This window comes from Oncorhynchus nerka, linkage group LG10 (genome assembly GCF_034236695.1).
Source record: "Oncorhynchus nerka isolate Pitt River linkage group LG10, Oner_Uvic_2.0, whole genome shotgun sequence".
In the NCBI taxonomy this organism is placed as follows: domain Eukaryota; kingdom Metazoa; phylum Chordata; class Actinopteri; order Salmoniformes; family Salmonidae; genus Oncorhynchus; species Oncorhynchus nerka.
The window spans coordinates 49,575,776-49,603,275 of record NC_088405.1 but is presented as its reverse complement, the minus strand read 5'-3'; the positions used below and the strand labels follow the sequence as shown (position 1 = coordinate 49,603,275).

Here is a 27,500-nt window from a genome sequence, read left to right as displayed (position 1 = left end):
GCATCAGCCGCCCAGAGCTGTTAAAACTCTCCTCTCCTTTTCTTTCCTTTCCTTTCTCTCTCTGTCTATTCCAAGTAGGCTCCACCACTGCCATGGAGACCTCTGCATCCTGCCACTGTCCTTTGAAGAAAACAACTGGAGAATCCAGAGAGAAGGTACAATACTTTTACATTCATTTAATCACGTGCAGTAGATATTCTGTATCGTGAGGATTGTGGCTTTGGGGGGAATTTCCTGTGGTGCCTTTTGTAGCATGTGGGGATAGCTAGGAACAGATTTACCCGCTTCCCATGGGTTGTCATGGAAGTTCAAGATTTTTAGAGAGTATGAAAACATGCTCAAACAAGTCATATTATAGTTGAGCCAAGTGTGACGTAATTTATCTGATCAATGTTGGATTGTTTTGAATTTGTCCTACAGAAAACAATGATGTTCAAAGAGTTCACCAAAGGATTCTCTCAACTTGCCCTGAGATCCTCTCTCCGAAGGAGACTTGGACGATACAACAATGAAACCAGCATTAGACCACTGAATCTCACAAGGGTAAACCTATACTAAAATTCTCTTATAGATAATTAACTTAATTCACTGATAATCATTTACTAACTAATTATTAACTAATATTAGACGACAATACGTGAGCTGTGCTTTATGGTGGTGATGGCGTGTGTTTAGTCACTTACAGCTGGTGGCAATTTATCATGGTTAAGCATAGAGATCCTCCTAATTCTATATGGTTAAGATCCAGTTTTATGCTAATTAAAACACATGACCAATATTTGTCTAGAGAAACTCAAACACCACAAACTGTTTTCATACTGTAATCAACAGTGTATTCATTTCATGTTTTGGTGTGTTCTATTGTCTGCATGAATGAGAATGATATTGCTTTCGACAAGGGGGTAAAGAAAGACGAGGGTTTGTGTAGAGTGCACACACATCCTCTTGTGGTCATGTTGCTATGGCAAGACTTCCTGTGCAGTCAGGAAGTGGCAGTCACTGCAAAGCAAGTAGGTTCAGAGAAGAACATTACCGGAACCCTTCTTCAGTGATCTATCAATGTCTCTCTTGGAATCTTTCAATTAACCCGAAGCGATACGGCAATGTTCCTAACACATAAAAACCTTGGAATACCGAATGGACGTGCAGTAAGTGGGCCTAGATTGTCTGTCTGTCTTTCTGTCTCACAGTCTCACTGTCTAAGCTCTAAAGTCTTCTAAAGATTAGAGGTTTTACGCCAACTAAAAACATGTTACTTTAGATATAAAATCATTGTGTATCTGATTGTTGTTACCCTAATCCAAAGCAGATTTATTCACTAGTCTATGTTTGTGGTTACAGAGTCTGGCAGTGTCGGACGGAGGTGAGTTGAAACATGGACACATTCAGTTTTTTTTTTCACTGAACGTGTTGGACCAGACAATAGATGGTCTGCTTTCTCCCAGTTATACATATGGATTCACTCGCTCACTCACTCTTCTGCTGAGTGCTTTGAGGAGCTGTAAATCAGAGCTGTATGTGAATAAGTAAATGGCCCTGTAGCACAGTGTCCTCCTCTCTCAACATGTTTCACTCATATACAGTTAGCTCCATAAGGATTGCAGTGAAACAATGAAATGATACAATGACTGTCAGCTTTACGATAAAAGTGACTCCAGAAGGACAACACATTATTTACCATTCATTTCTATTGGGCACAAAATAATCTGAAACACAACCAAAACTAACAGCAAATGCATCCAAACAAGTTTGTAGAGTCACAAGCTTGATGTAGTCAATGCATGCTAGAAATATGGGACCAAATACTAAACTTTTGCCTACATTAATATACATAAGTGAATTAGTCCCAATACTTTTGGTTCACTAAAATGGGGGGGACTATGTACAAAAAGTGGTGTAATTCTAAACGGTTCACCCGATATAGATGAAAATACCCTCAAATTAAAGCTGGCATTCTGCGCTTCAACCTCATAGTCAATGTATCATTTCAAATTCAAAGTGCTGGAGTGCAGAGCCAAAGCAACCACAAAAATATCACTCTCCCAGTACTTGTAAGTAGTGTTTACTGTTTGTAAACGCTAAAGAATGCACTGTCTGTTGGGTTCACCTGCCAGTCTGGCTCTGAAGTTCCGGTGTTACCACAATGACTTCCTCCTCAATAGCTGACAGCCGTATGTGAGAGAAAGTCACGTGAGGGAGTTGCTCATGACTCGTTTCCTTGTACAATCTTGTACAGTCTTTTAATTTCCTGTACATTTTCACAACTCAGTAATTAGAATAACGTGTTCGGTATTCAAAATCACAGTACTATGTTCAAGTGCAGGAGAAGACACAAATAATATTTCAAAGTGAATAATGATGAGTGAGCACAAATATCACCCCCCCCCTCCCCTAACGACAAAAAAAATGTGTTAAGCTCCCCTGTTGCCGTAATGGAGAAGTTAGCATGTCTTGGGGGTATGATATTTGTGTGTCTGTAACTTTCGCACTCATCATTATTGACGATTCATTCAGGACTAGCCGTAATCGTGGTAGCATCCACATGAATGTAGAAGTGTTTAGAAACATATAATATTCTTATTTACATTAAAAAGTGACTCCAAAATGACAATCCATTAATTAACATTCATTTCTATTGGGCACAAAATAATCTGAAACGCAACCAAATAAAAAACAGCAAATGCACCCAACAAGTTTGTAGAGTCACAACAAGCTTGATGTAATCATTTTATGCTAGGAAAAAGGGACCAAATACTAAACGTTTGACTACGATAATACACATAATTTTAATTTGTCCCAATACTTTTGGTTCCCTAAAATGGGGGGACTATGAACAAAAAGTGATGTAATTTCTAAATGGTTCAACTGATATGGATAGAAAATACACTCAAATTAAAGCTGAGAGTCTGCACTTCAACCTCAGTCATTGTATCATTATGCTGGAGTACAGAGCCAAAACAACAACAAAAACGTGTCACTGTCCCAATACTTTTGTAGCTCACTGTAAGTAGTGTTTACTGTTTGTAAACGCTAAAGAATGCACTGTCTGTTGGGTTCACCTGCCAGTCTGGCTCTGAAGTTCCGGTGTTACCACAATGACTTCCTCCTCAATAGCTGACAGCCGTATGTGAGAGAAAGTCACGTGAGGGAGTTGCTCATGACTCGTTCCCTTGTACAATCGTCTTTTAATTTTCTGTACATTTTCAGTGACTAGACTAAAGTGTTCCGTATTCAAAATCACTTTACTATGTTCAAGTACAGGAATCATATTTCAAAGTGAAGCATACATGGTGGTTTCTGTATTACATCCAGTGCAGCCCTGTTGTTAATGTCTCCAGAGCTGAATGTGGTACCAGAGGAACGTGGAGCCAGTGTGGGCCTGTGTTCCAGCAGTAACTCCAGTCTCCCCACCGTGCCCAGTGATGGAGCCAGTGGTGTGGGGAAGGTGGCCAGCTGGGCTGTGAGCTTTGAGAGGCTACTACAGGACCCAACTGGTGTCCTCTACTTCACGGTAGGACCTAAACCCGACTGTACACAATCTTTCAGGTTTATTCATGATGAGCTTTAGTATGCACTTTGTGTTTATGGGTCTTGTGTGTTTGTTTCAAGCAAGAGTCCATTGTTTTGAGAGATAAAAGAAGTCATTTTGAACACTTACATTGTCATGTAAAGGAAAGACTATGATTTTGTGTTGATTATTTTGCCATTATTTAACCGCGGTCTCAGGATGTCATCGTCATCTTAGACATGGCAACACTGCTTCTAGCTGCTAAACAACTTTGCAGTATTTTGCTTTTTTTGTGCCATTTCTTACACTATTAGCCCAGAATGTTTTTTGTGTTATTACATACAGCCGGAAATAACTTTTGGATATCAGAGTGGCGGTAACTCACCAGACTATTACGACCAGGAATTTCCCGAATTGGATCCTTTGTTCTTACCCATCAGGGCAATTTAACTTATCCCAGAGGCTGCTCCAAGATGCTGCTCAACGGAGAAGAGGTATTCGGAGTGGACTTCTAGTCCGACTCAGGAGGCGGGCACACCATCCACCGCTTCTGAGTATATTTCTCGCTAATGTTCAGTCTCTGGACAATAAAGTAAACAAGCTCAGGGTGAGGATCTCCTTCTAGAGAGACATCAGGGACTGTAACATACTCTGTTTCATGGAATCATGTCTCTCTCTGGATATACTGTCTCCGTCCATACAGCCAGCTGGGTTCTCAGTACATCGCACAGACAGGAATGAAGAACTCTCCGGGAAGAAGAAGGACGTTGTGTATGTTTCATGATTAACCACTCATGGTGTGCTTGTGATAACGTACAGAAACTCAAATCCTTTTGTTCACCCGACGTAGAATACCTCACAATCAAACGCCGACCGTATTACCTTCCAAGATAATTATATTTCGTTATAATCACAGCTGTGTATATTCCCCCTCAAGCCGATACCCCAACGTTCCTCAAAGAACTACACTGGACTTTATGCAACTGGAAACAACATACCCTGAGGCCGCATTTATTGTAGCTGGGGATTTTAATAAAGCAAATTTGAGGAAAACGCTACCGAAATTCTACCAACACATTGACTGTAGTACTCGTGCTGGGAAAACAGTCGACCCCTGCTATTCTCTCTTCCGGGATGCCCACAAGGCCCTCCCCCACCCTCCCTTCGGCAAATCAGATCACGACTCCATTTCTTTCCTCCCTTCCTATAGGCAGAAACTCAAACAGGATGTCCGTGCTAAGGTCTATTCATCGCTGGTCTGACCAATCGGAATCCATGCTTTAAGATTGTTTTGATCATGGGGACTAGGATATGTTCCGGGTAGCCTCGGATAATAACATTGATGTATACACAGACACAGTGACTGAGTTCATCAGGAAGTGTATAGGGGATGTTGTTCCTACTGTCCCTATTAAAACCTACCCAAACCCAATCAAACAGGCAAAACGTCAGTACAAAATCAAGTGGAGTCGCAATTCAACGGCTCAGACAAGACGTATGTGGCAGGTTCTACAGACAATCACAGATTACAAAGGGGGAAACCAGCCATGTCGCGGACACTGACGTCCTGCTCCCAGACAAGCTAAACACCTTCTTCGCCCGCTTTGAGCATAACACAGTGCCATCGATGCGTCCCACTCCCACGGACTGTGGGCTCTCATTCTCCATGGCCGATGTGAGTAAGACATTTAAGCGTGTTAACCCTTGCATGGCTGCCAGCCCAGACAATATCCCTAGCCGCGTCATCAGAGCATGCGTAGGCCAGCTGGCTGGAGTGTTTACGGACATATTCAAGAGGAATACCCATGTAAGAATGCTGTTCATTGACTACAGCTAAGCCTTCAACACCGTAGTAACCTCCAAGCTTATCATCAAGCTTGGGGCCCTGGGTCTAAACCCCGCCCTGTGCAACTGGGTTCTGGACTTCCTGACGGGCCGCCCCCTTGGTGGTGAAGGTAGGAAACAACACCTCCACTTCACTGATCCTCAACACAAGGAACCCCACAATAGTGCGTACTCAGCCCCCTCCTGTACTCCTTGTTCACCCATGACTGCATGGCCACACATGCCTCCAACTCAGTCATCAAGTTTGCAGATGACACAACCATATATTACCAACAATGACGAGACAGCCTACAGGGAGGAGAGGCCCTGGCGGAGTGGTGCCAGGAAAATAACCTCTCCTTTAACGTCAACAAAACAAAGGAGATGATAGGGGACTTCAGGAAAAAGCAGGTTGGCGCACGTCCGTACCACATTGAAGGGACCACAGTGGAGAAGATGGAAAGCTTCAAGTTCCTCGGCATACACATCTCTGACGATCTGAAAAGGTCCACCCACACAGACAGCGTGGTGAAGAAGGCGCAACAGCGCCTCTTCAACCTCAGGAGGCTGAAGAAATTTGGCTTGGCCCCTAAGACCCTCACAATCTTTTACAGATGCACATTTGAGAACATCCTGTCAGGCTGTATCACCGCCTGGTACGACAACTGCACCGCCCGCAACCGCAGGGCTCTCCAGAGAGTGGTGCGGTCTGCCCAATGCATCACCAGGGGCACACTGCCTGCCCTCCAGGACACCTACAGCACCCGATGTCACAGGAAGGCCAAAAAGATCATAAAGGACACCAACCACCCGAGCCATGGACTGTTCACTCCGCTATCATCCAGAAGGCGAGGTCAGAACAGGTGCATCAAAGCTGGGACCGAGAAACTGAAAAACAGCTTCTATCTCAAGGCCATCAGACTGTTAAATAGCCATCACTAGCTGGCTACCACAGGTTACTCAACCCTGTACCTTAGAGGCTGCTGCCCTATATACATAGACATGGAATCACTAGTCACTTTAATAATGTTTACATACCGCTTTACTCATTTCATATGTATGTACTGTATTCTATTCTACTGTATTTTAGTCAATGCCACTGACATTGCTCGTCCTAATACTTATACATTTCTTAATTCCATTATTTTACTTTTAGATATTTGTGTATTGTTGTGAATTGTTAGATATTACTGCACTGTTGGAGCTAGGAACACAAGCATTTCTCTACACCCACAATAACTTCTGCTAAATATGTGTATGTGACCAATAAAATTGTATTTGATTTGATTTGATATAAGCTCTGCATGAACACATCAAAAAACAACAATTACACTATATCTACACTACCTCCACAATCACCCGACCTCAACCCAATTGAGATGGTTTGGGATGAGTTGAACTGCAGAGTGAAGGAAAAGCAGCCAACAAGTGCTCAGCATATCTGGGAACTCCTTCAAGACTGTTGGAAAAGCATTCCAGGTGATTGAGAGTAGGTTGAGAGTAGGTCAAAAGTGTGCAAAGCTGTAATCAAAGGCAAAGGGTGGCTGCTTCGATGAATCTCAAATATAAAATATATTTAGATTTGTTTAACACTTTTTTGGTTACTACATGATTCCATATGTGTTATTTCATAGTTCTGATGTCTTCACTATTATTCTACAATAGTCAAAATAAAGAAAAGCCCTTGAATGACTGGTATTACACAATACATGAAAAGCAAACACAATACATTATTTGAATGAAAGCATTTTACTGACTGGGAGACAATACAAAACCCTGCCACAAAGATTGTTTGTCAAAATGCCCAATAAATTAAAGTGAGAATAAAGTGAGAAAGAGGCCCACGCAAGAGTCCCTTAAATAGTCAGAACCACATGGGCGTCTGATTTTCTCCTGAGGGCTGGAGGATTTATGGGAAAAGAGATGAGATTCACCAGTTTGGATTACGAGGCCTGTGGAGAGCAGAGGAATGTGTGTGAGTGAGACAGAAATATAAGAGTGAACAATACCCAGCAAACCGAGAACATTCCCATGACATTAGCTAACATTCCCATTAAGTTCTAGTTAGGGTTTTATCGAACATTAGGATGATAACGTCCCAAAAACATTCAAGTAATGCTCTTGATAAGAAAATGTTTTAAACGAAATAGCCATTGAACGTTCTCCTAACATTCACTAAACTGTTGTGCACAACATCTGTAACAACCACCACAGAACATTGCCCTAAGGTTCTGATTAGGTTTCCAGGTGATGTAGTAACAAAATGTGTTCTGGGAACGTTCTTGCAACATCAGGCAAATGTTTTGTACAAACATTGCATAATCATCAGCACAACTAGACCGTTTTTATGGCAACCTAATGAATGTCCTGGGAACGTTCTCAGAACCAGTTTTGGTTTGCAGGGTATACTGTAAGTCAAATTTAAGGTGGTGTTAAGGTCCAATAAAAAACACAGTGGAAGAGGTTTTCCCCCTTAACCCCTTAAGAAACTACCCACAGTTTTCAGACAGTCAAAACAGGCTGAAGATTTATGCCTGGTGATAAGGCATTGTGGTTGGGTAAATATTGGTGACAAGACTATTTTTCTGCTTAAACCCACAGGCTTTCCTGAAGTCGGAGGTCAGTGCTGAGAACATCTTATTTTGGCAGGCATGTGAAAAGTTCAGACAGATCCCAGCCAATCAGAAAGAGAAGGTACTTCACAGATGAAAATGGGTTTCTGACATCTTCAAGATTACCCATCTTCAAGAGGGGTCTCTATCGGTCAGGGTTTGACCATGTTCCTTTTCTGTCCAGTTAAACCAGGAGGCTCGCTCCATCTACAGCAGTTACCTCTCAGGCAGTGCCTCCCATCCCATCAACATTGATGACAAAGTCCGCATCGAGGAGTGGGAAGTGAGAAACCCTCACCCTGACATGTATCACAAGGCTCAACAACAGGTACACCATCATGGACACATCATCTACTGTAGCAAGCCTCCATTAGAAAATAATGAAATATTCATACAGTAGCATGGCCATCTTTTGCTGTGGGAAACAGCAGGAAAAGTTTAGTAACAAAGATGGCTGTGTTGCCTGACTTAACAAGGCTTCCTCTCTCTCTCTCCCTCTTCCTCACTTCAGATCTTCAAGCTGATGAAGTTTGACAGCTACACACGCTTTGTTCGCTCCCAGCTCTATCAGAGCTGCATGTTGGCCAATGTGGAGGGCAGGCCTCTACCTGAGCTGGGCCCCCGCTCGAAGAGCACAGCAACCAGAAAGACTGCCGGGACTGACATCCCCTTTCATAGTGACAGACCCAAGGCTGACCACAAACCCAAAGAGGTACCGTACACAGGGCCGGCACCAGGTATAAGCGTACAAAAAACAAAACAAAGAATACAATTGGAACTCAGTTGGGGTTTCAACTTACTGTTTGTTGATAGTTAGAACAGTAGAAAACACAAGGTGCAGTTTAGAGATATGGTTGTGTATCAGCAGTTTTCCTCTTGTTATGTCAGTCACTGACAGTCACTCAATTATCCCAAGTCAGCTAAATATTTTTAGATTGGAAAATTAGTCTAGCAAGCTATCTGAACTTGTAGTAATCATGTCCGAATTAACGACCGGGTAAGAACAGCACAGGGGCCCCCATAGGGGCCCCCATTGATTTTGTTAGTCACTCTCATTCAGATATCATATTAACATGGAATAAGTCATGGCAAAAATGTGTAGAATTGCAGGAAATTAACTGTAAAACTTAATAATGTTCTCTCCGCCCCGGTGGCAAAATTAATAGAATTGCATGAAGTTAGTTATAAAATGGCAAAATGTTATCTCCACCTCATGGCAAATGGTGTAGAATTGCAGAAACTTGCTTTAAAACTGCAACATTATCTCTACGCCCCATGCAAAATGTGTAGAATTACGGGAAATGTACATTTATCTCAGCCGTCTAGAGGGGGGCCACTAAAATGTTTTGCCTGCGAGGTGTGGGGCCCCTCAACTAAATCTCGTTTAGGGCCGCCAAAAGGCTAGTGCCAGGCCCTGACCATACGGTACTGTAAAAATGTGCTATAAAGTTTGTGCATAAACCAACACATCACTTCATAACTGAGTATTGTTCATAGAAACCAAAGGTCAAACCAGGAAAGTCTCTACCTTTGGATTTGGACGAGGGAGCAGAGAAGAGAAAAGGAGCCCCACAGAACAAGCTGACCAGAGAGAAAGGACAGGAAAAGAGGGGATCATGGGGAGGTATAATACAATAGGGATAGCATTGGTTCAGAATTTACATTACAGTCTAGTACTTTTCTGGTCTGATGACATACAGTATACCTGCAGCTGAATATACCCCCTGCCCATTCCCTTAGCTGAGCTTGCTGACCATGCTGCAGTCTTACAGAGCACAGCCAGGTCGGGATCCCTCCTCAATGCAGCAGAGGTGAGCACACAGACACCAAGCTCTGACTATCACATAATACTTATTTCGACTTTGAATTAACTTGTGCCTTTTATCCCCTTTCCCCCCAGAAGTCGGAGAAGGAGCGTTGGCGTGCGGGCCAGGCAGAGAAGTACTGTTGTGTGTTCCTACCTGACGGCACTGCATCCCTGGCTCCAGCCCGACCTGGCCTCTCTATCCGCACTATGCTCACTGGGCTCTGTGAGAAGAGAGGCCTCCCCCTCTCGGATGTCATAATCTACCTGCAGGGCAAGGACAAGGTAAATGTCATCTCTGTTCATCGGTTCTGTTTTATTGTCATCACATGTTAAGTTTGAGCACTGACAGTTTTGTAGCTTCAATGAAGCTGAGCGATCCTCAATCGCTTATGCAAATCCCAAAGTTGGAGTAGTTACCACATTGTTACTATATGTATTCAGCAATATTAATATTATATTAGAATATGTAACATGCCTAAATATTTGAGAAAAATGTACATTTGCAGTGTATAAACTTAACATTGCGAAAAATAATGGCAAAAAATATATATAGTAAAGCCACGCCTCCAATAAGCCACGCCTCCAATCTCCTGATAGGCTGCCAGCTCTACAATATATTATTAAAAAGGTTCAACATTTAGTACCACGGTACCACTCTTAAACCTGGACTGGAAATGGTTCCAATCGCCTTTCCACCATTAATTTTTCCCTCTGGGGTTTTAAAGCTACTTCATATAGGTTCTGTGTTTCGTGTAGGCTTACCCTGGTGTGACGTTTTGATAACCTCGCAAATCTCTCTCGGTGTGACAAGGTAAGTTTCATCGATAATTGTCATTGCAAATTTTTGAGAGTAAATTGAGGTGAATATGTTGATAAAACTCACCTTGTATGAGAGAGAATTACACAGCTATCAAAACGTCTCATCAAGGTAAGTCTACACCAAACACAATTCATTCAAAACATTTTTTTGATAAATTCACGATGTGAAAAAATGTGTGGCGGAAAAACAATTGGAACCATTTCTGTGTTTTTATGGGTATTATGACGCGTCCACTGTGGAGGACTATTGAACCCATCCCATCACAAAAAGGTTCCGTTTTGAACCTTTACACAGGGGTTCCTCTAAGACCCTTTTCAGAGGGGTTCCTCTGGGAACCTTTTTGACCTGGAATGGTTCCACTGGTGTGGCAATTCTTAGAACCCCAAAAGGTTCTTCCAGGCACCTTTACTTTTAAGAGTGTAGAGTGTGTACCACAATAAGTCAGACTTTATCCTGTAATCCCTGACAAGTTTGAATATGTACTGTGTCTATATGTATTTTTTTTAACTGGCTTATAAAATCAATCAATCAAGCAACCTCTCAAGCAGGCTATTGGTTTTACCCAAATTGGTGTCTGTCTGTCACTCAGCAGCATCTTAGTTGGAGGACAAGGGAGAATCCTCTATGCCAAGTATAGTTGATGTACTGTGTTCATTATTCACCTTCTGTTCTCTGGTCTCTCCCCAGAAGCCCCTCTCTCTGGATCAGGACAGCTCAGTTCTGAAGGAGCAGCAGGTCTTCCTGGAGCTCAGAGTGACTTTTGTGTGAGTGTCCACATCCTGATATTTTACAACATGTTCACTTTTATATTTCCTGTAGTTAAATGAACCCGACAAACAAACAAAATCATACTAATGCCAAGTTGTGTCTTTCTCAGGGTGGAGATAGTGTCCACAGGGAAGACAGTGGGTATTGTGGTAAAGTCCAGCAAGTCTCTACAGGAAGCACTGACCCCAGTGCTCCAGAAGCAACGTCTGCGACCACAGGACGTCATAGTCACCATGGTGAGTCTAACTATGGGACTCTGCGTGTGACGTTCTATACTGTTGCATAACCTATAACCCCTCTGATGTTTTCTCTCCATACTCCCTTTTATTTCAGAGTGGGAGCAAAGAGTCCCTAAGCATGAGCACGGCCGTAACCTCCCTGGCCGACAAAAAGATAACACTGGACAGAGTGAAAGGCTAGTATGCTGCAGAATTCTGTTTGTTTTCTGTTTTTTTTTTAATTGTGCGTATGTGGGTGCAGGAGAGAAACCTAGACGGTGAGATTGCTTGTGTTCAAAACTGATACTGTATCCACGAAGCTTTATGCGTATATCTCCCAAAGGAGTCAGTACAATCTTCTGCAATACGCTATGTCCTATCACGTCAAACACTATGATTTCCTATGAGAATATTCTGTAAATAATGATAATTGACAGTGCTTGTTTAGCCAGTGTTTGTCTGGTATTTACTCAGAACTTCATGGTAACCACTTCCAAGAGGACAGCACAATTGTCAATACTTAGTGGTGCTCGTTTGTTTTTGCAATGAATCCCAAATAATTAAAACCAATCCTTTTTTAGGTAATTATTATGTAATTAGAGTACCTAGTCTAAGTGCCAGTCTGTTTGTGCTATCATGACAACTCTGTATCACTAATTGTCTTGTTTTGCTTGACAATGACAGCTATGGAGTTGGACAATGTGATTTCAATGTAAACAGCAAATAAATAGCTGACGGTAAAATAAAAGATAATATTATCTTTAAGTACAATATATCTTCTGATGAAGATTATACATCTACTGGGCCTTCAGAAAGTATTCACACCCCTTGACCTTTTCCACATTTTGTTGTTTTACAGCCTGAATTCAAAATAGATTAAATTGAGATTTTGTGTCACTGATCTACATGCATTTGATCTATACCCCATAATGTCAAAGTTGAATTATGTTTTTAGAAATGTTTTAAATGAATTTAAAATGAAAAGCTGAAATGTCTTTAGTCAATAACCATTCAACCCTTTTAACGAGTCACAAAATAAGTTGCATGGACTCACTCTGTGTGCAATAATAGTGTTTAACATGATTTTTAAATGACTACCCCATCTCACATACAGATACATGTAAGGTCCCTCAGTCTAGCAGTAAATGCCAAGCACAGATTCAACCACAAAGACCAGAGAGGTTTTCCAGATAACTGAGGATGGATAAACAACATTGAAGTTACTCCACAATACTAACATAAATTATAGAGTGAAAAGGATACAAAATATTCCAAAACATGCATCCTGTTTGCAATAAGGCACTAAAGTAATATAAGTAAAAGTAAAATATTTGGAAATAAAGTGATCCTTTTTGTCCTGAATACAAAGCATTATGTTCGGGGCAAATCCAACACAACACATCCCTGAGCACCACTCATTCATACTTTTAAGCATGGTGGCGGCTGCAACATGTTATGGTTATGCTTGTCATCGGCAAGGATAGAGGGTTTTTGTGGGATAAAAAGAAACGGAATAGAGCTTTAGCACAGGCAAAATCCTAGAGAAAAACTACTTTCAGTCTGCTTTCCAACAGAGACACAAATGCACCTTTCACCAGAAAGACTCACAGCTGTAATCACTGTAAAATGTGATTCTAACATGTATTGACTAAGGGGGTTGAATACTTATCTAGTTAAGATATATTTATTTCCACACATTTTTTGTTCAAATTTTCGAATTTTTCTCCACTTGGACATTACAGAGTATTTTGTGTAGATCGTTGACAAAAAAATGACAATTAAATCAATTTTTATCCCACTATGTAACACAGCAAAATGTGAAAAGGTCAAGGGTGTGAATATATATAGGCACTGTACTACTGTAGACGTCCTTGTGAGTGTACTTGCTTCGTTTACAGTACATTATCTCATCATCTTTTACTTATGTGCATCAGTTACCAAAACAGTTTTTTTTCTCATAATACCAATGACAGTGGGACATTTTCTTCATATCATCTATTCTTTAAACCTGTCGAAAATAAATAATGGATTTATTGTGAAAATGTAGGCTATATTACATAGATGTAATCGACTTTTTAATATATAGATGTTCCAAAGGTCTGCATCAGTGTGGAAGCCAGGAGATGCTAAATGTGTTTATGTTAATTAATGGTCAATTACCGTAAGACCGGCAGTTATTTCCTTGACAATCGCCGGCTGACGAAATTTCGGGATCGCCATGCGTCTAAATTGTTTTGCCTAGATTTGTTTTTGAGATTGAGAATATTTGATCCTATTATTTTCCCCAGGTACTGAGCAGAGCAGCAGCTCAATGGTGTGTGGTAGCTCCTCGGGCCCTGTGTTTCAGGTGAGTGGTACTTGAGCAACGATCTGTCTGCCTGTCTGTCTGTCTGCCTGTCCGGCTGTCTATGTATCTGTCTGTCTGCCTGCAAAGCAGTTTCATTGTTTTTATTTAGGCAATATCGGAGGTAACTGCATTGGAGCTGTCAAATCAGGATACCGCTCCTGGCGTTATACCCACATGAAAAAATATCATAGTTTTACTGTGTTATTAAAACTTTAGTATTAGTATTTATAAACAGTGCCCTCTGTAATTATTGGGACAGTGAAAAATGTTTTCTTTGTTTGGTTCTATACTTCAAAACTTTGCAGACTGTTAGCATTAATTTGAGTGAATTCTCATCCATATTGGTGAACTATTTAGAAATTACAGCACTTTTTGTACATAGTCCATTCATTTTAGGGGAACAAAATTTCACAAGCATTTGCTGTTTGTCTTGGTTGTGTTTCTGATTATTTTGTGCCCAATAGAAACGAAAGGTAAATAATGTATTGTGTCTTTTTGGAGTCACTTTTATTGTAAATAAGAATATGTTTCTAAACACTCCGACATGAATCTGGATGCTACCCTGATAACGAATCATCCTTAATTAATCATTAATCATGTGAGAAAGTTATAGACGAGCAAATATCATACCACTGAAAAAATGCTAAGCCCCCCTGTACCTCCCATGTAGTGTCTGTAACTTTTTCACTCATCATCCAGGATTCTCCGTAATCACGGTAGCATCCACATTACTGTTGAAGTGTTTAGATGCATATTCTATTTACCATTCATTTCTATTGGGCACAAAATAATCTGAAACGCAACCAAAACAAACATGCAAATGCATAGAACAAGTTTGTAGAGTCACAAGCTTGATGTAGCCATTGTGTGCTATGAATATGGGACCAAATTCTTACGTTTTTAGTACTTTAATAAAAGATAATATTATCTTTAAGTACAATATATCTTCTGATGAAGATTATACATCTACTGGGCCTAAAGTAAATTATAGTATTTTTATGAGGTAAACCATTATTTATTTCCATAATGAAAGGATTTCCAGCTTTCCACCATGATACATCAGATTTGTTCAATGGCTACATATTTACAGTATAGCACATTCATTGTGTATATGATTGTCATAGCACAGTAGAGTAATATGGATAAATAATTACCATTATTTACAAAGTTATCATAGGCCTAACATAGTGTTCACCACAGTTTACAATGGTAAACTATAGTACATAATATAGGACATTATGGTAAAATTAGTAAGTGCTAGTTCAGTTTTTCTGAATCACGTACAAGCATATTTTTTGGAACAATGTTGTCGATATTCAAAACAGACTCCGCAAGACATAGAATTCTGTGGCCTTTTGCAAAATGTAGTTGCCTTCTCAAAACATAAATACGTATATCAAAACTCTATTATACAGTCAAAATTGCAAATACATTCATCAAAAGAACACAACTGCCTGCCCCCAAAAATGTGCGCAACCATCCTTTTCTCTTAAATCCAAGCAGACAAAACAGAAAGCTCGTCTGTTTTTTTATTTTTTACATTTAATCAAAAATAAACACGTTGTGTGCAGGATTCATTCATCGGTATCATCACAACTCAATTCCATGTATTCAATACAAAGTTTTGTTTGCTCATAGTTTTGTAGACTTTCCATTGGCGCACAGAAACACAATCCACAATAGAACGAAGGAAAGGCGAACACAGTGGAGAAACACAAGGATATGAATGTATAGGCCTAAATCCACACCAAAGAAAAGCTCTAAGGAAGGTCACAATGTTGGACGTGAGGATTTAGGAGTAACCCAAGGTCTAGGTCTTTCCATATATGACAGTGATTGGATGATTTAGAATTTTGTGCAGTAGTATGTACATATTGCCGGAAACAGTGAACACAATTGTACACATTTCTCTTCTGATGAAAACAATGTGTTAAAGCTGCAATATGTAACTTTTTGGGTTACCCGACCAAATTCACATGTAAACGTCATTAAAAGCAAGTGTAAGAAGTGTTAGATTTGTTCTTTGTGAACTATTTCCATGCTTCACTTTTTTAAGCTTCTTTTTGCTTCTTTTACTTTTGGTTTTATATACCTGCTTCAAACAGCTGAAAATACAATATTGCTGGTGTTTGAAAAGATATTTCACGGTGGTTTAGATGGTACAATGATTCTCTACACTATGCATTGCTTGTTTTGGCAACAAAACTGAAATCAGGCAAACTATTAGAATTTCAGCAACCAGGAAATGGTGGAGCTATTTATGCACCTTTATTATTATGTCAACAAAACACGAAACAATGAATTTTGTATTCACTGATGCCATTTGTGTTTAATTCTTTTGCAAAAAAAGGTGGTCTAAGATTTGCAAGTCAGGTACTAAGGCAAGAAAATGATTAAAGTTCTATAAATGTATTTGAACATTGAAGTATCTGTTCTGCTATATCTAAGTTTGTGAATTTACTGTACATTGATTTACTGATTAATATGATGCTACACAAAGATAAATAACATACATTTTTCAAAAGTAATCCAATCAGTTATTTAGATATTTTTGCACCGGTGACTGAAATGATTGTTCCAGTTTAAATGCCTTCGGTAGTCTCCTCACAATGTTCCTAACCCTGGCACTCATTCTGAATGCAAGTGAATTAAAATGATTGCAGGTGGATTAAAATTCCATCTGTTGGATATCCTAACTCTGGACGGAGTTCAATAGGAATTAACACATAACTTTGCAAGCTAGCATAATGTGACTTGCATGTAGGGTTGCAACATTCTGGGACACAAGTGTAAGGGGATAAAGAATATGTACATAAAGATATATGAATGAGTGATGGTACAGAGCGGCATAGGCAAGATACAGTAGATGGTATTGAGTGCAGTATATACATATGAAATGAGTATGTAAACAAAGTGGCATAGTTAAAATGGCTAGTGATACATGTATTACATAAGGATGCAGTAGATGATATAGAGTACAGTATATACGTATACATATGAGATGAATAATGTAGGGTATGTAAACATTATATTAGGTAGCATTGTTTAAAGTGGCTAGTGATATATTTTACATCTTTTCCCATCAATTCCCATTATTAAGGTGGCTGGAGTTGAGTCAGTGTGTTGGCAGCAGCCACTCAATGTTAGTGGTGGCTGTTTAACAGTCTGATGGCCTTGAGATAGAAGCTGTTTTTCAGTCTCTCGGTCCCAGCTTTGATGCACTTGTACTGACCTCGCCTTCTGGATGATAGCGGGGTGAACAGGCAGTGGCTCAGGTGGTTGTTGTCCTTGATGATCTTTATGGCCTTCCTGTGACATCGGGTGGTGTAGGTGTCCTGGAGGGCAGGTAGTTTGCCCCCGGTGATGCGTTGTGCAGACCTCACTACCCTCTGGAGAGCCTTACGGTTGTGGGCGGAGCAGTTGCCATACCAGGCGGTGATACAGCCCGACAGGATGCTCTCGATTGTGCATCTGTAGAAGTTTGTGAGTGCTTTTGGCGACAAGCCGAATTTCTTCAGCCTCCTGAGGTTGAAGAGGCGCTGCTGCGCCTTCTTCACGATGCTGTCTGTGTGGGTGGACCAATTCAGTTTGTCTGTAATGTGTACGCCGAGGAACTTAAAACTTACTACCCTCTCCACTACTGTTCCATCGATGTGGATAAGGGGGTGTTCCCTCTGCTGTTTCCTGAAGTCCACAATCATCTCCTTAGTTTTGTTGACGTTGAGTGTGAGGTTATTTTCCTGACACCACACTCTGAGGGCCCTCACCTCCTCCCTGTAGGCCGTCTCGTCGTTGTTGGTAATCAAGCCTACCACTGTTGTGTCGTCCGCAAACTTGATGATTGAGTTGGAGGCGTGCGTGGCCACGCAGTCGTGGGTGAACAGGGAGTACAGGAGATGGCTCAAAACGCACCCTTGTGGGGCCCCAGTGTTGAGGATCAGCGGGGTGGAGATGTTGTTGCCTACCCTCACCACCTGGGGGCGGCCCGTCAGGAAGTCCAGTACCCAGTTGCACAGGGCGGGGTCGAGACCCAGGGTCTCGAGCTTGATGACGAGCTTGGAGGGCACTATGGTGTTAAATGCCGAGCTGTAGTCGATGAACAGCATTCTCACATAGGTATTCCTCTTGTCCAGATGGGTTAGGGCAGTGTGCAGTGTGGTTGAGATTGCATCGTCTGTGGACCTATTTGGGCGGTAAGCAAATTGGAGTGGGTCTAGGGTGTCAGGTAGGGTGGAGGTGATATGGTCCTTGACTAGTCTCTCAAAGCACTTCATGATGACGGAAGTGAGTGCTACGGGGCGGTAGTCGTTTAGCTCAGTTACCTTAGCTTTCTTGGGAACAGGAACAATGGTGGCCCTCTTGAAGCATGTGGGAACAACAGACTGGGATAGGGATTGATTGAATATGTCCGTAAACACACCAGCCAGCTGGTCTGCGCATGCTCTGAGGGCGGGGCTGGGAATGCCAGTTTAAATGTTTTCCTCACGTCGGCTGCAGTGAAGGAGAGTCCGCATGTTTTAGTTGCGGGCAGTGTCAGTGGCACTGTATTGTCCTCAAAGCGGGCAAAAAAGTTATTTAGTCTGCCTGGGAGCAAGACATCCTGGTCCGTGACGGTGCTGGTTTTCTTTTTGTAATCCGTGATTGACTGTAGACCCTGCCACATACCTCTTGTGTCTGAGCCGTTGAATTGAGATTCTACTTTGTCTCTATACTGACGCTTAGCTTGTTTGATTGCCTTGCGGAGGGAATAGTTACACTGTTTGTATTCGGTCATGTTTCCAGTTACCTTGCCCTGATTAAAAGCAGTGGTTCGCGCTTTCAGTTTCACGCGAATGCTGCCATCAATCCACGGTTTCTCGTTTGGGAATGTTTTAATCGTTGCTATGGGAATGACATCTTCAACACACGTTCTAATGAACTCGCACACCGAATCAGCGTATTCGTCAATGTTGTCGTCTGACGCAATACGGAACATATCCCAGTCCACGTGATGGAAGCAGTCTTGGAGTGTGGAATCAGATTGGTCGGACCAGCGTTGAACAGACCTCAGCGTGGGAGCTTCTTGTTTTAGTTTCTGTCTGTAGGCAGGGATCAACAAAATGGAGTCGTAGTCAGCTTTTCCGAAAGGAGGGCGGGGCAGGGCCTTATATGCGTCGCGGAAGTTGGAATAGCAATGATCCAAGGTTTTTCCAGCCCTGGTTGTGCAATCGATATGCTGATAAAATTTAGGGAGTCTTGTTTTCAGATTAGCCTTGTTAAAATCCCCAGCTACAAAGAGTCAAATAAAGTTCGTTCAGAGCCATCGATGTGTCTGCTTGGGGGGGAATATATACGGCTGTGATTGTAATCGAAGAGAATTCCCTTGGTAGATAATGCGGTCTACATTTGATTGTGAGGAATTCTAAATCAGGTGAACAGAAGGACTTGAGTTCCTGTATGTTGTTTTGGCCACACCACGTCACGTTAACCATAAAACATACGCCCCCGCCCCTCTTCTTACCAGAAAGATGTTTGTTTCTGTTGGCCCGATGCGTGGAGAAACCAGCTGGCTGCACCGTCTCCGATAGCGTCTCTCCAGTGAGCCATGTTTCCGTGAAGCAAAGAACGTTACAGTCTCTGATGTCCCTCTGGAATGCTACCCTTGCTCGGATTTCATCAACCTTTTTGTCAAGAGACTGGACATTGGCGAGGAGAATGCTAGGGAGTGGTGCACGAAGTGCCCGTCTCCGGAGTCTGACCAGAAGACCGCTTCGTTTTCCCCTTTTTCAAAGTCGTTTTTTTGGGGTCGCTGGCTGGGATCCATTCCGTTGTCCTGGGTGAAAGGCAGAACACAGGGTCCGCTTCGCGAAAGTCATATTCTTGGTCGTACTGATGGTGAGTTGACGCTGCTCTTATGTTCAGTAGTTCTTCTCGACAGTATGTAATGAAACCTAAGATGACCTGGGGTACCAATGTAAGAAATAACACGTAAAAAAACAAAAAACTGCATAGTTTCCTAGGAACACGAAGCGAGGCGGCCATCTCTGTCGGCGCCGGAAGATAATTCCCAGGTTATACAGAAATCCTGGTTGGAAGTTTTCTTGGAAATGGAAGGAGAAAATCAGAAATCCTTCAATCGCGGTTTTAGACAAATCTGGGAATCCAGAATTTTGCAACCCTACTTGCAGGCCCAATGTGGCCTGAGGTACAGTATGAACTGGGGTACACTTATGCACTTCTAATTAAAGGTACAAAGGATGACATTAGATGGTGTTTGTACCCCGTTCTGAAAAATCTTTAATACAGTGGCCTGAAACTAATCGTTTTACATCAGGCCTGCGAGTCGCATTATGTTGGCTTGCAACATGATGTGTAATTCCTATTGTAAATCCATCCATTGTGGGGCTATCCAACTTTTTTGAAATGCTTTTATCACCCACAACCTGTATTCAGAGTGACTCCCAGGGTTGGGAAGAATAAACTATGGGACTACCTAAACCATCTAAATTGTAACAACCATTTCAGTAACCGGTGCAATAAGTCCAAGTGGGGGGGGGAGGGGTACTGTCACGCCCTGACCATAGAGAGCCCTGGGGGTTCTCTATGGTGTTGTAGGACAGGGCATAACTAGGGGGGTGTTCTAGTTTTCCTATTTCTATGTTTGTTTTGTGTATGGTTCCCAATTAGAGGCAGCTAATTGTTGTTTCTAATTGGGGATCATACTTAAGTTCTCCATTGTTCCCACCTGGGTTGTGGGATATTGTTTGTATGTGCTTGTTGCACCAGGTAAGTACATTTACATTTAAGTCATTTAGCAGACGCTCTTATCCAGAGCGACTTACAAATTGGTGCGTTCACCTTAAGACATCCAGTGGAACAGCCACTTTACAATAGTGCATCTAAATATTTTAAGGGGGGGGGTGAGAAGGATTACTTTATCCTATCCTAGGTATTCCTGAAAGAGGTGGGGTTTCAGGTGTCTCCGGAAGGTGGTGATTGACTCCGCTGTCCTGGCGTCGTGAGGGAGTTTGTTCCACCATTGGGGGGCCAGAGCAGCGAACAGTTTTGAATGGGCTGCGCAGGAACTGTACTTCCTCAGTGGTAGGGAGGCGAGCAGGCCAGAGGTGGATGAACGCAGTGCCCTTGTTTGGGTGTAGGGCCTGATCAGAGCCTGGAGGTACTGAGGTGCCGTTCCCCTCACAGCTCCGTAGGCAAGCACCATGGTCTTGTAGCGGATGCGAGCTTCAACTGGAAGCCAGTGGAGAGAGCGGAGGAGCGGGGTGACGTGAGAGAACTTGGGAAGGTTGAACACCAGACGGACTGCGGCGTTCTGGATGAGTTGTAGGGGTTTAATGGCACAGGCAGGAGCCCAGCCAACAGCGAGTTGCAGTAATCCAGACGGGAGATGACAAGTGCCTGGATTAGGACCTGCGCTGCTTCCTGTGTGAGGCAGGGTCGTACTCTGCGGATGTTGTAGAGCATGAACCTACAAGAACGGGCCACCGCCTTGATGTTAGTTGAGAACGACAGGGTGTTGTCCAGGATCACGCCAAGGTTCTTAGCGCTCTGGGAAGAGGACACAATGGAGTTGTCAACCGTGATGGCGAGATCATGGAATGGGCAGTCCTTCCCGGGAGGAAGAGCAGCTCCGTCTTGCCGAGGTTCAGCTTGAGGTGGTGATCCGTCATCCACACTGATATATCTGCCAGACATGCAGAGATGCGATTCGCCACCTGGTCATCAGAAGGGGGAAAGGAGAAGATTAATTGTGTGTCGTCTGCATAGCAATGATAGGAGAGACCATGTGAGGTTATGACAGAGCCAAGTGACTTGGTGTATAGCGAGAATAGGAGAGGGCCTAGAACAGAGCCCTGGGGGACGCCAGTGGTGAGAGCGCGTGGTGAGGAGACAGATTCTCGCCACGCCACCTGGTAGGAGCGACCTGTCAGGTAGGACGCAATCCAGGCGTGGGCCGCGCCGGAGATGCCCAACTCGGAGAGGGTGGAGAGGAGGATCTGATGGTTCACAGTATCGAAGGCAGCCGATAGGTCTAGAAGGATGAGAGCAGAGGAGAGAGAGTTAGCTTTAGCAGTGCGGAGGGCCTCCGTGATACAGAGAAGAGCAGTCTCAGTTGAATGACTAGTCTTGAAACCTGACTGATTTGGATCAAGAAGGTCATTCTGAGAGAGATAGCGGGAGAGCTGGCCAAGGACGGCACGTTCAAGAGTTTTGGAGAGAAAAGAAAGAAGGGATACTGGTCTGTAGTTGTTGACATCGGAGGGATCGAGTGTAGGTTTTTTCAGAAGGGGTGCAACTCTCGCTCTCTTGAAGACAGAAGGGACGTAGCCAGCGGTCAGGGATGAGTTGATGAGCGAGGTGAGGTAAGGGAGAAGGTCTCCGGAAATGGTCTGGAGAAGAGAGGAGGGAATAGGGTCAAGCGGGCAGGTTGTTGGGCGGCCGGCCGTCACAAGACGCGAGATTTCATCTGGAGAGAGAGGGGAGAAAGAGGTCAGAGCACAGGGTAGGGCAGTGTGAGCAGAACCAGCGGTGTCGTTTGACTTAGCAAACGAGGATCGGATGTCGTCAACCTTCTTTTCAAAATGGTTGACGAAGTCATCTGCAGAGAGGGAGGAAATAAGTCACGTTTTATTGTTTTGTTGGAAGTTTCACCATGAAATAAAATGTGGAACTCAAATCATGCTGCGCCCTGGTCCGTCTCTCATCACGAAGGTGACAGTGGTTTTGGTTCAAAGTGATATGTAGGAGATTCAGGCCCCTGTATTAGGATAAAACGAGGCACTCAAAATAACTTTTTTTATAATAACATATTCGTGAAGCCAATGGGACCAAAAAAGGATGAATGCAACAACCATGTCTCTGTCACTAACAAATACAGTCATGTAACTCTACAATTTACTTGAAAGGCAAGGCACTAAGCAGTGTGTTGATTTAATTCAACACTGTTCCGGTGTCTATATGGGTCCACAGACGCAACACTTTCAGCGTTGATTTCACATGCTCAAAGTTATGAATAAAAAATTAACACTGGAGAATTTGTTGTGTAGTATTGTACAGTATACTACAAAATGATATAGTAAGCACTACACAATTGAGGAATACTACTACAGCGTGTACTAATGGGTGTGTTCCTTATTCCCACTGGAGTGCCAAAGTGCGCCCTGGGCGGTCATAAATTCAGATTGTTGTCAGTTCATAAATTCAGAGCATTTTGCTCATGCAGTGTTCAGAGTGCACACTGGACGCTTTGGCTGAGGAGTAGGGTTGATCTGAGCATTCTGACCCCGCAATGGCATTCAAGCACCCAAGCTAACAAGCTAAAGTTGGCTAGCTTGCTAGATACTTCCAGACACAAATGAGAGAACACCTCACTCTGACCATTTTACTTGCCCTAGCAGAGCTGGTTAGGCTGTTTTCGCGTTATATAGTGTGGTATATATATGGTGACTGACTGTGTTGCTGACAATTGAATTCGTTTTTTTTTTGCCAACCTTTATATTCAACGGGTGTTGCGCGTTTGTAAATTCATCAGTTATTCTGCGCTCTGGCGCACTCAGACGAGAATACTCTGAAATTGTAATAGATAGCCAGAGTGAATTAACGAAAGCCCCCATAGTATTATACAAAATTATATGGTAAGTACTACACATGATCTAGGGATACTGGTTCTGTGGTTTCCAACGCGTCGTAAGGCAGCCTAAACAGAGAGCTCTGGAATTTTGTACATATTCTAGTTTTTGATAAGTCATTGAATTGTTGATTGTATATATCTGGTTGTTTTTTTTACCCACGGAGTTGCAGGACTGATAGCAGATTGATTTGTCTGGTTTTGCTAGCTGGCTAATGTTGGCATGTATTTAAATGATTTAAATGATTTAAATTCATTTAAATATCAGCACCGGCTGCTTCTTGATCAATGAGACCCGACTGCAGTGTGGAAATGGCAGAGCGCTCCCAGTGAGGACCACTACTGCTTAGGACTGATGCGTGGTGGGCTTATTGGGCTGTGGCAGTGGCAGAGGCATCGCCCAAGTGTGTGCTACACGTTGGACGTGGAGGAGAATGAAGTCCAGGCTACATCGAGGCTGAGCTGAGGACGACATCAGGGTCAGCAAGCCAACTCCGTCATCATCTGGCATCCCAGGCTACAGAGAGGCCAAAGATAATATCAGAACCGACAAGCCATCTGCATCATCATCATCTGGCGTCCCCTGACGTCGCCATAATTAAACCATCATTTAACTTGGTTTCGGAGCCTTAGATCGCTGATCTACTGAGGGAATCCTGCCATTGTTTTATTATGTGATATATGTGTAACCAAAGTATGGCTAGTAGGCTAGGTCTACTGTGTAGCCTAGACCTACTATGTTTATGTGTGCAATATTTATTTCATACATTTTCAAACTTTTTTGTGTCATCCTTGATGATTTTAAATACATGATCCACATGTGTGGTTGTATTGTGTTTTAAAATGGTCAAATAAATGTGTCTATCAACTACAGTGTGGAGTACAGTATACTACATATTCTAGTAAGCACTATAATGTTCTATATCAAACTGTAGTATTTTTTTATGTGGGTAACGCGGACATTGCCATTGGATGCGCCGAGTCACCTTAGTAATAACCCCATGCAGCCTTGTTACAAGTTTGAACACTGGAACGTGTGTTGCAATCTACACCCCGATTTGGCTGATATAAATCCTTATTTCTGTAATGATTTTTCATTATATATAGCATACACTTCCTTGTTCTGAACTTCTAAAGTGAGTTGGTGCAATTGTAGCTTTTTGTGACAACCACATGAGCAACCGCTCACCAATTTGACAGCTCTAATGCAGTTACAACTCCGACACCGCCAAAATACCAGCTATGCGGGAGTCCCCTATCACCGGCTAACACTTGATCTGATTGAATCTAGCCTTCAAAATGTTCTTGGCATTTCAAACGACGTGAAATTTCTCTATATTGGTTAGGGAAGAAGATCAGCTGTTGTAGAGATGGATACTAGCTCCCTCTTTAGTGCTGACAGAGTCCGGACCAACACCAGGCTGAGAAACCCTGCTGCTAGAAGAACCTATGACATGGATGGTAAGGGAGTGGTTTGTGTGGGAACCTACTAGAGATTCTTGCAATGATCAGCTGTTCTCAGGTATCTATGTAGCTATTACACTTAAGACATGAGCCTGAACATGATTTCTCTGTTGTCTGCAGGTCTGATGGAACTTCTGTCCAGAACCCAGTGCTGCAGTGTGGACGATCAGAGAGGCCTGCTGAAGAAGGAGCAGCTGTGGCTTCCTCAGTTCCTACAGCTCCCTCTGGCTGAGGCGCACGAGGAGCAGGACCAGGAGGAGGAGCAGGGGAAAAGAGGAGGAGGAATGGGGGGACTGCGGGGTCAGGATGGACTAGGGCTCACCGAGACAGAGCTGGGGCCATCTCCTGTCCACTTCCATGCCTTCCCTGAGCCCTTTCAGCTTCCCTCTGGGCCTCCACTGCAGTTCTCAGACACAGGAGAGGGAGGGGAGGAGCAGACCAGACCACCCTCCTCAGACAGCCAGCTCTCAGACCCTGACCCTGGCCGCGAGACTGTGGTGTGACCGAGGGAAAAGAGAAATGCTGTGGATGAATGGATTATGAATTAGCCTGGGTACAAGTCTGTTTAGCTAACATTCCTCTGTCATTGCTAAACAGACTGGTACCCAGGCTAGTTAGGAATGGGTGTTTTACCTTATTTATTAAGCTGAATTACAGTACTGTGCCTTCGATTGCCTCATGTTGTTTACCTGACCTTTGGTGTGAACTGACATTTTCACTTTGCTTAAAGGCTCAGTGCAGTCAGAAATGTGATTGTCCTGTGTTTTATATATATTTCCACATGATGAAGTAGGAATAATACTGTGAAATTGTGAAAATTATGATAATGCCCTTTTAGTGTAAGAGCTGTTTGAAAATACCTGAAATTTCTGCCTGTTTAGGTGGGATGGAGTGTTGGCCATCCATGGTGACATCACCATGCAGTAAATGAGTTAATAGACCAATAAGAAAGAGTTCCAAACCTCTCTGCCAATAACAGCAAATGTTCAATTATCCCCTCCCCACTCATACCACTTCCAGACAGTCCTAGCTAAATTCTTGCTTGAGAAATGACTCCTTTGTAAGAAGCTATTTTTTAAAACTTTTTTTTTACCATTGTAATTGAAAACAATCACAGTAAGGAACTTAACTGTTACCCCCAAAAATGATTTGATATAAAAATGTTTGCATCGGACCTTTAAATGCACAGTATAAATGGTTACCTATAGTGTCTGGATGTTTTTACTGTTGCTCTGCTGTTTATTTTGCCTGGGAGATAATAAATTGATGTGTTGATAACCTACGGTGTAAAGTGTAAATCAAATTATTGTTAGGTCATTGGAATACAACGTTTTCCACGACAATTTCATCACTGGAAATAATCCAGTGGAGAAATGAATGCATCTCTTGCTTGGTGAAGAGATACTGTAGAGCATAACATTGCCTGGGAATGTAGCAGCCTTTTATGTTCAGTCTCCTTTGGCGTGTTATTAGTATTCATTGCAAGTGAGACACAGAGAGCAGACACAGAGAGGGGAGGAGAGAGCAGACACAGAGAGCAGACACAGAGAGGGGAGGAGAGAGCAGACACAGAGAGGGGAGGAGAGAGCAGACACAGAGAGCAGACAGAGAGAGACAGACACAGAGAGGGGAGGAGAGAGCAGACACAGAGAGCAGACACAGAGAGGGGAGGAGAGAGCAGACACAGAGAGCAGACAGAGAGAGCAGACACAGAGAGGGGAGGAGAGAGCAGACACAGAGAGCAGACAGAGAGAGCAGACACAGAGAGCAGACAGAGAGAGCAGACACAGTGAGCAGACACAGTGAGCAGACACAGAGAGCAGACACAGAGAGGGGAGGAGAGAGAGGAAGAGTAGAATTATTAGCCATCCCACTTAACCATCCTCAGGCACGTCTCTTAGCCTTACACCTCAAGTAGTCCTGCATCTAGTTGTAGAAAAGAGTACAAGTAGTCTACATCTTTTCAGAGAGAGCACTGTCTATGTACTATAATAAAAAAATATATTTAAACCAAGCACACACAAAATAGGAGATACATGTAAAACGCAAGCTGTAGATAATGGGCAATTTGCAACATCACCTGAATTCAAACAACTCTCCCCCTCCCCTCCCCTCACCCACTCCTTACAATATATCTCAGTAGCAGTAATGGTGCAGTCAATGGATTACAGTAACAACATTGGTACCATAAAACTGCCAAAAGGCTGCCAGGAAGTTCCTGTAAAAACAACATTTGTTTGTATGCAGTGCCTTCGGAAAGTATTCAGAGACCTTGACTTTTTCCACATTGTTACGATACAGCCTTATTCTAAAATGTATTTTTTTTAAACGACCCTCATCAATCTACACCACAATACCTCCTAAAGACAAAGCAAAATCAGGTTTTAGATTTTTTTTTCAAATCTATTACAAATTAATATAACTGAAATATTATATTTACGTAAGTATTCAGACCCTTTATTCAGTACTTTGTTGAAGCACCTTTGGCAGCAAATACAGCATTGAGT

The 27,500-nt window shown here is 42.6% G+C and overlaps 1 protein-coding gene across 3 annotated transcripts; it reads left to right on the top strand.

Annotated features, from left to right (window-relative positions):
* Positions 1 to 26,275, top strand: rgs14b (regulator of G protein signaling 14b). 3 transcript variants are annotated; one of them, XM_029670143.2, is made up of 16 exons: positions 1 to 155; positions 421 to 543; positions 1,342 to 1,363; positions 3,339 to 3,511; positions 7,934 to 8,026; positions 8,129 to 8,272; positions 8,456 to 8,656; positions 9,442 to 9,568; positions 9,685 to 9,755; positions 9,848 to 10,033; positions 11,259 to 11,335; positions 11,449 to 11,575; positions 11,673 to 11,754; positions 13,846 to 13,904; positions 24,876 to 24,990; positions 25,114 to 26,275. In XM_029670143.2, exons 1-16 carry the CDS (start codon positions 93 to 95, stop codon positions 25,494 to 25,496), a joined length of 2,046 nt encoding a protein of 681 aa, XP_029526003.2. In that variant the 5' UTR covers positions 1 to 92; the 3' UTR covers positions 25,497 to 26,275. The 3 variants fall into 3 exon arrangements, with proteins under 3 accessions (XP_029526003.2, XP_029526002.2, XP_029526004.2); XM_029670142.2 differs by having other exon boundaries at positions 2 to 155; positions 9,845 to 10,033; XM_029670144.2 differs by lacking the exons at positions 1 to 155; positions 421 to 543 and adding an exon at positions 990 to 1,148 and having other exon boundaries at positions 9,845 to 10,033.
* The last annotated feature ends 1,225 nt before the right edge of the window (positions 26,276 to 27,500 follow it).

Bases quoted from the DNA above. Each gene is read 5' to 3' on its own strand.
- rgs14b (XM_029670142.2), top strand. From the start codon at position 93: ATGGAGACCTCTGCATCCTGCCACTGTCCTTTGAAGAAAACAACTGGA. The intron at 8,273-8,455 runs GTACACCATCAT...TCCTCACTTCAG, and splicing joins ATCACAAGGCTCAACAACAG to ATCTTCAAGCTGATGAAGTT. The intron at 24,991-25,113 runs GTAAGGGAGTGG...TGTTGTCTGCAG, and splicing joins AAGAACCTATGACATGGATG to GTCTGATGGAACTTCTGTCC.